This window comes from Trypanosoma brucei, chromosome 7 (genome assembly GCF_000002445.2).
Source record: "Trypanosoma brucei brucei TREU927 chromosome 7, complete sequence".
Classification (NCBI taxonomy): domain Eukaryota; phylum Euglenozoa; class Kinetoplastea; order Trypanosomatida; family Trypanosomatidae; genus Trypanosoma; species Trypanosoma brucei.
This window is the reverse complement of record NC_007280.1, coordinates 151,605-164,169: the sequence shown is the minus strand read 5'-3', so window position 1 is coordinate 164,169 and position 12,565 is coordinate 151,605. Positions and strand designations below refer to the sequence as shown.

Here is a 12,565-nt window from a genome sequence, read left to right as displayed (position 1 = left end):
TCGCACATGGGGGAACCGCATCGCTTCAGCAATCCTTCTTTCTTAATTTTTTTCTCGCAAAGTCGCGCGTGTGCTTGTTCAGGGCCAAAGGACACCTGCCAAAAAATAAAACAAAATCAAAAGGAGGACAGGGGAGAACATAAAGCGGAGAAGGGCCATAGACAATTTTACATGGCTCTCTCTGGTCACTATGTGTGTTTCTCTGGATTCTCCGATGAAGTCGACGAGGACGATGCAGTTAGTACTGTAACAGCGGCACCCGCAAACGGGGAGATGAGTGGGGCAGTGTCACTTCGCCAGGTAACGAATCTCGCTTCTTCGCTTGGGGCAAAAACGCAGACGCGCATCACAAAACGGACAACCATTCTTGTCGCTGGGCGAGGACTTACTCGTAAACGCCTTGTAGCGGAGCAGCAGTCGATACCTGTCGTGTCATTGCGGTGGTTGGAATCACATGGCCGCCTTCCCATTAGTGACTGTCGTGTGCCTCTTCTTCATGGTTATGTTTTCTGCGCAACGCAGTTGACTGTGGACGAGGAAAGAGCTCTCACTTCTATCATCGAAAGTAATGGCGGAACCTTTAGTCGAACACTCTCGGCGTGTATTTCCATGCTTTTTGTTTCCCCCGATTGGTTGAAGCAGTTCCAACAATTACAGCAGAAACACGGTCGTCCCTCAACAGCAATGCGTGACGGTGCTGCGGCCGGACCGATTCTCCCAGAAAAAATTCGTTTTGCATGGGCCACCAATATCCCTGTTGTAGAGCACACGCGTTTCCTTTCATTGGCTGCACTGCAAAGCACCTGTTTGGGTGGAAACTCCAACGGTTGCGATGCTGGCTTATCTCGTACTGACTTCGAGACGATCGCCGAACTTTGTGCACTACCAAGCTCTGTTGTTGGTGGTGTGGTGCCGCATACGCAGGTTGCCGGTTCCGTAGGGAATGCAGCAACATCCGTCGCGGGACATGTAGTGGTGGATATCGACAACAAACCGTACAGGAAGAGGGCCCGCGATGAATGCAATAGTGCTTTGTCTAGTGATGATTCGCAGCGTGCAATCAGAATAGTGTCCCCCGAAAGACAAGCAACGGGTAGCCATCATTTGAGCACTTCGCAGAAGTTGTTTGGAACATGGAATACTTCGCACACTGGAAGTGAGTGCTGTGCAACGGGTTTTCCAATGGGGGATGAAAACGCAGTGCTGGATGCGCCGCCCCCGCTTCACCTTTCAACGAGTGGTGCAACGCTGAATCCATTTTCTTCCGTTGCTGACCCTCATCCCATTCCAACCAACAGCGGTATGACCGGTGAGGTGCGACTTCAAAACTGTATGACTAGCTCTACCTCTCTGGAGGCAAGTCGGAGCAATGGTGACAAGGACATATTTGACTTTTGTGAAACATTCTTTACACATAGTCGACCTTTCCTGCAGATATCACTATTAGGTTGTACTCCGCCGCAGTTAGTGGATTGTGCACGTATGGCCGTACGCTGTCGTTTTCTGCGCACACCCGTTGTCACACCCTTCACAGATGTGGTCGTGGTAGGCAGCGAACTGGTGGACGAAGACATAAAAGAGGCAACACGTATGGCTGCGGTCGCAAGTGAGGACCAAAAGCAGAAAGCCATGCTGCTTGCGCAGCTGCGTGACCACCTGAGTGTGACATATGGAATCCCGGTAGAACGCATTGTAACGGTAGGTTGGCTCCGAGAGTGTTGTCAGGTGGCAGCGCAGATGAGTGCCTCTTCTGGTCATGAAGCGGAAGATTTAATATTTGAGCCGGTTCCACTTCCCTTGGAGAAACTTCCGACGACTGGTATGTTCAGCCTTCAACCCTTGACGAACATGGCAGCGTTTATGGATTTTGATCGGCAACAACAGCAACTTCAGCAAGGGAAGGTGAATCGAGCCGTTCTTCGACCTCGACCGAGAAACAACCCAACAAATAACCAAGCGACAACTGCTGAGAGTGGTGGTCGTCAACACGACAAAGCCGTAACAACGTCGTCAAAGTCAGTTGATGATGCAAGGAAACGTTACGAAGCGGACGCAAGTCTTGCGGTGCAGAAATTCAACGAGCTATACGTACTGCTAAAGGGCTCTTCTGATGACGAAGAGTGCCGTCCTGTATTCACTAAGTCCTTCTTTTGTTTCGTTGAGAACGACTTTTCACGCGTTGATCTCAATATCGTCCGCGCACTGATCAAATACGGTAAAGGTGAATGGACAAAAAGATCCCTCAACGAGTGGGTCAAGGTGCTGTCCCGTACAGGAGCCGGTGCCGGTGAAGGGGAAAAGGAATGTACTGGGGTGAAGGAAAATGAACCGCGTGAGGACAATATCACATCGATGATTCACTACTTCACATCAGCGTACAGGAAGCTGATCCGTGCGCATGATGCGGGATCATTTTCACACAGGAAGGTTTCTCGAGCAGCAGGCGAAACAACTACGCTAGCCCGATCCGATAAACCTGGTAACGTTGACACCCCTTCAAATGGTACTAGACCTGCGGGACCATTTCATCACGTTTTTTATGTCGTGCCGCATGGAAATCAGAAACCTTCCGATGTGCTACTGCTCGGAAGGAACCAACGGCAAGCAGATACCGCCCCCGCTCGCCACCCGTTTCGCTTTCTTCCGAGCGTCACGCAAGACTACATTTTGTGCTCGCTGGCGGCACGTCACCTATTACAACCCAAAAGTTGCTTTCTTTTTTATAGATCAACACCTACAGAGGCGGAGCGACTGGCACGGCAGCAGTTATTGCGCCGTGGTGATGTCACCACCAAAGGAGGGATGCCCTTAGCACCATCACCGTGGCTTGGCCGCCGCCGGAATGAAAAAGCTCCACTCATCGGTGTAACTGTGTACTTTTTATGTCTGATGCCCTCTAAATCAGGACAACAAGGATGCGTTATTGACGATCAGGGGTTTGAGACGCTGACTGCGCTTCGTCGGGTACTTTTGAACTGCCTTGGTGCTGCTGTTAGCGAACTATGTGGTCACCGAGCGGAGAAGTTGGTGCTGGAAGCTGTCACGCATGTTGTGCTTGTGGATGTTGCAACCATTTTTCTTTCTAAAATCCCCCAGGTTGTGGACGAGGTGGCGGTGGGTGGCTCGTCAGCAGTTTCTGACATTCGCTGCTGCTTTAGGACGGGCGATGTGGATGAGCGAAAAAGTATGGATGCACTACTCTCCCGCGGTAGCACGTGGCCTTGTGAGGTGCACCAGGAATTGCTACCGCAAAGGTTAGTACAGTATGCTGCATCCGATCGTGTCTCATTAGTCGGGTTGGAATGGCTGGAGGCTAGTGTGGCATGGGGCACTTTTCTTGATGAGAAACCTTTTGCCTTACCAACGACACTCACTCGTCAGCAACCACACAAGGAAAATAGGGCGGTTGAAGGTGAAACCGTCATTGGTGGGCCCCTAGTTTACTCTGCCGTGACGCCACCCGCTACACCAGTACGAGAAACTGACGTGACGCTACTCCCATTCAGTAGCGCAACATGCCACAGCCCGGTTTTCCAGTCACCGCAACTTGCTGTCAACTACCAATTCGATTTTACAACGCCAGGTGCTACGCCAGCTCGGGCTACATTGCGCACCCCCGGGCAGCAACGTGCCAGCACACCCCGGTTTGCATCGCCTTCTGCCCATGTTAAAGCGGCTTTGGTGGGAGATGAGGAGACGTTTCCCCCCATTGGCTTTCTATGTGGTTTATCACGGGGGAAGTCTAACACGCCAGCAAGACTTGAGGAAAATATGGCGGATAACAGCCCAAGTAGTGCGAACGCGTGCACACCCGTTCGCCGCACCCTTTTGTTGGGTGACGTTAGCGACGACGAGGAAAATGAACTAAAGGCAGCTGATAGTCACCTCTTGAGAGCTGGTGATGAGAACCGCCACAACAAACCATGTGATGGTGGATCTGTAGTCGATCATGGCCCGCTGACTTCCGTTGGTAGAAAGTATTCCAGAGAAGTTCAGGAGATGCCGCAGCTGTGGGATCCCGAGGGAAGTAGGAGCAGTGACGCTGTTATTGATAAGCGACTGGCTTTGCCCTCCGCGGCTGCTGGTGTTGTGTCGAAACAACGCTCAAAAATTATTTTCGACGCTCCACGCATTTATATTCCGCATGATGTCCCGGGGAAGGATTGCTTCGTCGCATTTTGTGACGAGCTGAACAGTCGTGCCCCCCGCAGGAACTGTGATGGGGATCAGGATGAGGCTGCCGATATTATGGGCCCGGCATGCCCTCAACAACAGCATCTTCATTGTGCATCTGAGACCGCAAAGGTCATTAGTCGTGTGCAACTTGTGCACGGCACTCGCGAGGCAGATATTTTGGTAACGCACCAGCTAACACAGAGGGAAAGTGTCCTTGCAGCCATCGCTGCGGGGCTGTGGGTGGTAACCCCGAAGATTCTGGAAGATTGTGAAAACCGTCAGTGTTTTGGGCCACTCCACGATCTCTCCATGCACGAATGGACCCCCGAGCTCCTCCCACCGGATGCACCACGATGCACTCGCCAGCTCGCCATGCAGTGCCGCAACAGGCGGCTACAGCGGCAGGCCACGGGGAAGCTCTTATTTGAAAATAAGTACTTTATTTTGGTCATTGTAGCAGCTGATGCTTCACCAGCGGTTACCGCAAGGGCCCACTCAATGCGGAACGTTCTCGAGACCGGCGGAGGTGTTGTGGAATGGGCAATGTGTTGGAAAATTGGTAACGAAGGAACTGCAGCACTCCAACTGGGGGAAAGCGGGAGTGAAGGAAAGAAACTTCACGGGCCTAACGAAGTCACAGGGTTAAAGAAGTGCCACATACCCCCACGGAAGTCTCCAAACACACTACTCGACTTCGTTCTCGTGCAAATAAAGGGAACAGAAGAGGCAGTTGTGGGAGGCGTGGGATGTGGAAATGTCTTTCCAACAAAAGAGATTATTCTTCTAATAGATGAACCACATCAAGAAGACGCTCTTGTTGGGGAGATACGCGGCGGCATCGTAAAGGTTTTCCAAAATGCGAAGGAACAACTGGTTAGGGCAAAGCAAGAAGCTCAGGGGAAAATGCGAGGTGAGCTTCAACAAGTAGCTCAGAAAAGTGAATCTCGTTCGACTGCCGTGGGTGTGGATCCGTTTCAGCAGAGTATTAAATGTGATGGTCAGTCAACCCGTGTTGCAGGCGGTAAAGACGCTTGGAAAATAGCGGGTGGCTGTGGTTCATCTGGCGACAGCGACAGTAACATGAGTGGTAGCGTTATTAGGGGCATGCCTCATGTGGGGGTGTTGAGTGTCTTCAAATCGGATTGGGTGACACTTAGCATTCAGCAACGACGGAAGGCACCCCTTTGTACGGTGAACATTTCACTTTAGATTCCATACATTCAAACATAAGTATAAAAAATATATATATATGAGCAGTTTTTTTCATACCGATTTTACATAGAGACCGAAGGAATGAGGGATGAGGCGACGCCTTCACGATGCAAAATGACTTCGGGCTTAATCGCAGCGCATATTAAGCTGTGGCATCCTTATATTCCTGTGTAAGTAATACTTTTTTTTTTTGCTAGTAAACACGTTTGATTCAGCCGGACCCTTGCTTCTCTCCATGTCGAAGAGGTCGACAGCGTTTGTGTATTTCACACTACCTCTTTTCCCATACCAATACCGCTTTTTCTGCCGTTGGGTATTAGTTTGAGAATGTGGAGCTGAATTATCGCGGTGAAGAAGCGGGTTAGGCGTTGCAAGGTCATGGATAAGTGTGAAAACAAAAGATAAACATAGAGTTGGGAGGAGGAGATAAACAAGAAAAAGTGCGACTACAAGGAATTAATACGAGGATAATCTTTCGACAACTCATGCGGGAAACCAAGGCGATTACGATGCGCGAAACTGAAGGTGTTGTATATACGTGTATGCTCTTCTTTTCTTCTTTCTTTTTTTATTATTTGAGTGTTGTTAGGAAAATATAAGCAAAGAAAAAGAAAGTATGCCTGCTCCGGCGATCGGCATTGATCTTGGCACAACTTACTCGTGCGTGGGTGTGTTCAAAAATGATCAGGTTGAAATTGTCGCCAACGATCAGGGTAACCGCACAACACCTTCTTATGTGTCCTTCAGTGAAACTGAGCGACTGGTTGGCGATGCCGCAAAGAATCAAGTGGCCATGAACCCAACAAATACGGTGTTTGATGCCAAGCGAATAATTGGCCGAAAATATGATGACCCAGACCTGCAAGCTGACATGAAACATTGGCCCTTTAAGGTAACTGTGAAGGAAGGGAAACCGGTTGTGGAGGTAGAGTACCAAGGTGAGAGGAGAACCTTTTTCCCCGAAGAGATAAGTGCGATGGTCTTGCAGAAAATGAAGGAAATCGCGGAATCCTACCTTGGCGAGAAGGTATCAAAGGCCGTCGTGACTGTGCCTGCGTATTTCAACGACTCGCAACGTCAAGCAACAAAAGACGCGGGATCAATTGCTGGTCTTGAGGTGTTGCGCATCGTTAACGAACCAACAGCCGCAGCCATTGCGTATGGCATGGACAGAAGTTCTGAAGGAGCAATGAAGACGGTGCTCATCTTTGATCTTGGAGGTGGTACTTTTGATGTGACGTTGCTAAACATTGACGGTGGCTTATTTGAAGTGAGGGCAACTGCTGGTGACACACATCTTGGTGGGGAAGACTTTGACAGCCGCCTTGTGGATTACTTCGCGACTGAGTTCAGAACCCGCACCGGTAAGGATTTGCGTGGAAACGCACGTGCGATGAGGCGTTTGCGTACGGCATGCGAACGGGTGAAGCGAACACTTTCCAGTTCAGCAAGCACCAACATTGAGATTGATGCACTGTATGAAGGGTTTGACTTTTTCTCCAAAATAACGCGAGCTCGGTTCGAGGAGATGTGCCGTGACCAATTCGAGCGCTGCCTAGAGCCAGTGAGGAAGGTCCTGAAAGATGCCGAGGTTGATGCATCGGCAGTGGACGATGTGGTTCTTGTCGGTGGATCAACTCGCATTCCCCGCGTGCAACAGTTGGTGCAGAACTTTTTCAACGGCAAGGAGCCGAACCGTTCAATCAACCCTGATGAGGCGGTTGCTTATGGAGCCGCGGTACAAGCTCATATCGTATCTGGTGGCAAAAGTAAGCAAACGAAAGACCTTCTCCTAGTCGATGTGACTCCGCTTTCACTGGGTGTTGAAACTGCCGGTGGTGTAATGTCTGTGCTCATTCCGCGCAACACCAGCGTGCCCGCACAAAAATCGCAAACATTTTCCACCAACGCTGACAACCAACGCAGTGTTGAAATCAAAGTTTACGAGGGTGAGCGCCCCTTGGTGTCGCAATGCCAATGCTTAGGAACATTTACGCTCACTGACATCCCCCCTGCGCCCCGCGGCAAGCCGCGGATTACCGTGAGCTTCGACGTGAACGTTGACGGCATTCTTGTTGTTACCGCTGTGGAAGAGACGGCTGGTAAAACACAAGCCATCACCATATCGAATGACAAGGGTCGGCTCTCACGCGAACAGATTGACAAAATGGTTGCGGAGGCTGAAAAATTCGCGGAAGAGGACCGAGCAAACGCAGAAAAGATTGAAGCACGCAATTCCGTTGAGAACTACACATTTTCGCTTCGCTCTACGCTAAGCGACCCCGACGTCCAGCAGAACATTAGTCAAGAAGACCAGCAGAAGATCCAAACCGTTGTGAATGCTGTGGTAAATTGGCTTGATGAGAATCGTGATGCAACAAAGGAGGAATATGACGCCAAGAATAAAGAAATTGAGCAGGTGGCGCACCCCATTCTCTCCGCATATTACGTAAAGCGGGCAATGGAACAGGCACCTCCGGCACCTCCTTCAGGAGAGGGCGAAGGAAACGCTCCAGTCCCCGATGATGTTGACTAAATTTCAGTGACGCATTTGGACCTTGGTTAATTTCTTTGTGTTTGTGAATAGAAAGAAATAAAATTGGTGGAAGCGAAGGAAGAGACTTTTTTTTGTTTTAACAAATGGGAAAATGATAATAGTACGTTAGTTGCACGTACTTAAATGGTGTAAAGGGAAAGGTGACACTGAGTGCGTGAACTAAGTAGATTAATAGGGGAGGTAAATAATGTAGAACGTGTTTGAGATTTTTAGGCTAATGTTATTGTTGTGACGAATCAGCACGCGCTTTCATGTTCGAGCACCCCCAACGATAAGGTGACTTGAGGTATATCTCGATGTCACTGTGGTGTTGAATTAAGGGCACAAATTGTTGTTTAACGAGTTGTCGTAAAGGCGAAATATTGTTTTCAGACGTAACGAATAGCAAACAAAGAAAAAAAAAAGAGACTGTTGGTGACCGGGCCAAACGAATATTATTGGTTTTTCTCCATTGTTTTTTTTACGCCCCTTCCTCTTCGTTTGTATGTTCGTAGGGAATGCGAGAAAATGCTACGGAGAAGATTGGTGGGTTGAAGGGAGTGAAGGCCTTGTTCTGTCCACGCATGTGATTGCTCCGTCACCTTCTGTTGCTACACCGTTGCGAGGGATGTTTGTGCCGTCAAGATATGCTTCCCACTCCCCTGTGGTTCTAACGCACATTGCGGGCTTCTGTTTTAACAGTGCTACAACATATACGCGCGACAGAGAGAGAGAGAGAGAGAAAGAGCGAGTGGAAACGCTGTTATATACATGTATACATATATATATATATATACATACATATGCGTTCTTTCTTGAATGTGTCGCGCACTGGTGTGGGCGTCCGTTGTGTTACGGTGCCTCAATGAGCACAAGGTGTGTTTCCCTATAGAACTTAATCGTGTGGATTCGAAAAAAAAAAGAGAGTAGGCTGTGGGGTAATGGGGTGAATTGTGGTCCTAGTGCATATATATATATATATATATGTATTGTTGTTGTTGTTACCATACTTAATATATTGGTGGGAATCTAACTCTCTCATTCTCTCTCCCTTTTTTATCTGTGTCTTTTTTTTTTCTATTTTTTTCTTAAAAACCACAGTGTATTTACCGCCACTGTTCGCATAGCAGCATATCTGATAGTGTTGTCGGCGACTGTCGTGTTGTTGCTGCTGCGGTTTTCCCTTGCGGTCGTGGGACTGAAGGAACTTTGAAGAGTTAGGTCGAAAGTTTTAAGCAAGAATTTACCTGCAGCTTGGGCAGCACTGAGTAAATATTTGTTGCTGAAATGCAGGTATCGCTCCATAACAAGGTTAAAACCTACAACCTCACTGCCGGCAAGTCTCTACCGGAATGGATTGCGGAGCGACGGAAAAACAAGCGACTCGCGGGGGGAGAGCACCGTGTCGAACTAATTCATGACCTTGAATTTCCTCACTTTGCGCGAACAATCTTTCGAACGGCAAATGGCACGCACCTATTCGCTGCTGGCGACTACCCGCCCCGATTAAAGTGCTTTGACGTAAATCAACTCAGCATGAAATATAGTTTCAACGCCGACATGCCTATACTTGGTGGGGTGTCACTCTCTCCCGATTTCCGTAAGTTTGCGCTGCGGGGAGAGGGGCGGCAGATTACTATTCACCACTCTGCGGCTATCGTTGACCGTGTTCGTGTTCCACACACGATGAGGTGCTTGGCATTTAATCCCCACACAGCTGAGTTGTTGTCGAGTGGTACATCACATGAAATATTTCGTCTCAGTTTAGAAACTGGTTCCTTCGTTGAGAGCTACAAAACTCAGTGCGCCGATGGTGTGAATCACGTGGAGGTATTTAAAAACCACGGCCTCGTGCTTTGTGCCGGTGTGGACGGTGTTGTAGAGGCATGGGATAGCCGGGCAGCTTCATGTGCAGCGCGGTTAACAGTTGCAGGTACCGGAGCCGTATCAGGTGTTGAGGAACGTTGTGAGTTACGCCACATTGCCGTAGATGATGAGCGTGGCCTCCTGTTTAGCTGTGGGACAGAAGCCGGTCAGGTGCTCTTGTATGATCTCCGACTGCAGAAGCCGCTAATTGTAAAGGATCACATGAACTCATTGCCTATTGTCAAAACGTACTTCTTTCAAGGTAGCAGCACTGCAACAGGAGAGGCGACACACGTGCTCTCCGCTGATACGCGTATGGTAAAGGTGTGGAGCAAGAAGGATGGAAGCAACTTCACTAGCATTGAGGCACCGGCGGATATTACGGATTTTTGTGTCCTTCGCAGCCAACACAACATTGTGGAACCTTTTGAGTGCAGTGATAGTGGGGTCATTTGTATCTGCTGTGATGCACCTCGGGTCCAGGTACATTTCATACCGCAGCTTGGCGTGGCACCGCGGTGGGCCTCATTTCTGGAGATTTTAACTGAAGAACTTGAGGAGAAGGAGATAACAACCGTCTATGACGATTACACTTTTGTGTCCAAGGAAGAAATGGAGAACCTTGGCATGACGGCAGATGATTTGGCAGGGGGAAAGGTTCGCCCCGTCATGCATGGTGCCTTTATTGAAAATGCTTTGTATCGTGAGCTGAAGGCCGTTGTTGATCCTGGAGCGTTCAGCCGCTATGTGCAGGAGAACTCGAGGCGCAAAACTGAGAAACGCTGGGAGGATCGTATTAGTAAATTTAAGCGCAATGCCAATGCTGCTGAAACGGGTGACAATGAATTAGTTGGCGATGCTGACAGTGCCAACGGTGGTCCAATGACTGATGGGAAAACCACTTTGAAGAATCAGGCGCTTGCTGCTGCTCAAGCTGATCCACGATTCCAAAAGGCGTTCAATGGAAGTAGGGGAACTCCTTTTGCGTTAGATCCGTCAAACCCAGAATACGCGAAGCTCCTGCAACAGATAAAAGAGCGGCGTGCAAAGGCAAGCGAACGGAAGCAGCGATATGAATCGGAGTTATTTTCTATTGTTCCAGAGGATGTTGGCGAGAACGAAAGCGGCAGCAGCGATGGTGGTGGTAATAATGATAGCGGTGAGGACAATGAGGACGATGTCAACGAAGCAAAGAAACACCTTAAGGGTGTACGGAGTAGTGGAAAGCAGCAACGACGCAGACGTCAACGTCCTGAAGGCGAAAAGGAGGGAGCGTCGCGGCGTGTGACGTTATATGAGGCAAAGAAAGATAGCCGCACTAACTTTACCAGCACAGATAAGGTAATCCATGCCGCACGCAAGCGACAGAGACTTGAAAGGCTACCGTTGGAGGAACGGCTTCGGAGAGTGTCGTCTAAATGATAGGTCGTAACGAAATCCATAAGATGCGGAGCCGCCGAAGATAACAACTTAAGTCCTTTTTTCTTTTTATTCCCCCCCTCCAAAAAAAAGAGGACTGCATTGAAGTACTTAGCCGTCATAATGTGTGTGTTTGTGTGTTAAAGACTCGGTTAAAGGAACATACGCGCCGTTATAACATAGTGAAGGGGCACATGGCTTTGTATTGCCTTGTGGGTAAGTATTTATTTTCATTGATGATTTTCTTTAAACTTCAATTTCATCATTCCTTTTTTATCTTTTCCGCTCATTTATCTCACCTTTTACCGTTTCATCTGGCGTCCCTTTGTCCGGGGCGTTGCTCATTGGTCACAAGTTTAAGAAGGCTAGTTGATCAAGCGAAGGAGTGAACATAAAAGATATGTTAAGCGTTTAGGGCATTTAGTTCTTTTCCTCTGTCAGCAGTTTATTCTTGGACACAAATCGGGGCATTTTCATGGATGACCGCGCCATTTTGTCCTCCTTTGCCTTTTGTAAATAAACAAACATACATGTGAACGGTGTGTTGAATCACAAACTATACGACAATTCCGTAGTTTTTACGCACGCGGTGAATGAACAGCGATGTGTGCAAATGGGTATTTGAAGGGGATGAGATTACGGGACTGCGGAGGGAGCGAGCGGCAGTTGTTTCGCTTCTTTTTATTGTTTATTTAATAAACATTTCATGACATTCCCCCGCCTTTGGAGTGTTTTTCGTGTGGGAAAAAAAAAGAAATTTAAAAAAGAGGATTGACTTTAATTTCCTGACACATGGTTTAATAATTTGCAGTGTCAATTACTAGGGGATATGAGAGGTGACGCGTTACTGTATCCTTTTGTAGGGGTCCACAACTGAGCCACCGTTGTTGCTGTCGTTTTTTGTTATTTATCTCTTTCAATAAAAAATAAAAAATAAAATATTTATATTTATATTTCTTTCCTTCACGTATTTTGTGGGTTTAACCACTTGCAGACGGTACCGTACCTTTGTGCCTGTTCCTGCCTCACATCACATTGTCTGAGTTATGCATGAGAAACATAAACATTCATTTTAAATTCCACTGGTTTCGACACATAGGGATAAGAGGAATTACAAATGAAGTAGACATCTTGATGGAATAAATGATAAAAGCAGAGTAAAATTGTAGACATTTCAGTGAGCTGAGGACTCCAATAACTTGTTATCTCTCTGTGTCATGTTTTATTTATTTTACAAACCTTATTCATATTTAGTGTTTCTAACATTCTTGATAACATAAAAATAGAAGGAAACAGTGGTTGAACACATAAAACCTGACACTTTCATTCGCATCAACGTCTCTCTTTCTCTCTCTT

At 48.0% G+C, this 12,565-nt stretch overlaps 3 protein-coding genes across 3 annotated transcripts, besides 5 other annotated features; all 3 read left to right on the top strand.

Annotated features, from left to right (window-relative positions):
• Window positions 1–12,565: part of a sequence feature (sequence corresponds to BAC RPCI93-29K4) that runs on past both edges of the window.
• On the top strand, window positions 7–5,385 carry Tb927.7.720 (hypothetical protein, conserved; the record flags this gene model as incomplete). The annotated part of the gene is made up of 1 exon (XM_840603.1): window positions 7–5,385. The coding sequence occupies one exon, from the start codon at window positions 7–9 to the stop codon at window positions 5,383–5,385; it is 5,379 nt and encodes a 1,792-aa protein (XP_845696.1).
• On the top strand, window positions 6,005–7,924 carry Tb927.7.710 (heat shock 70 kDa protein, putative; the record flags this gene model as incomplete). The annotated part of the gene is made up of 1 exon (XM_840602.1): window positions 6,005–7,924. The coding sequence occupies one exon, from the start codon at window positions 6,005–6,007 to the stop codon at window positions 7,922–7,924; it is 1,920 nt and encodes a 639-aa protein (XP_845695.1).
• Window positions 8,649–8,676: a microsatellite.
• Window positions 8,689–8,729: a microsatellite.
• Window positions 8,891–8,914: a microsatellite.
• Window positions 9,212–11,212, top strand: Tb927.7.700 (hypothetical protein, conserved; the record flags this gene model as incomplete). The annotated part of the gene is made up of 1 exon (XM_840601.1): window positions 9,212–11,212. The coding sequence occupies one exon, from the start codon at window positions 9,212–9,214 to the stop codon at window positions 11,210–11,212; it is 2,001 nt and encodes a 666-aa protein (XP_845694.1).
• Window positions 12,128–12,165: a sequence feature (AT_rich).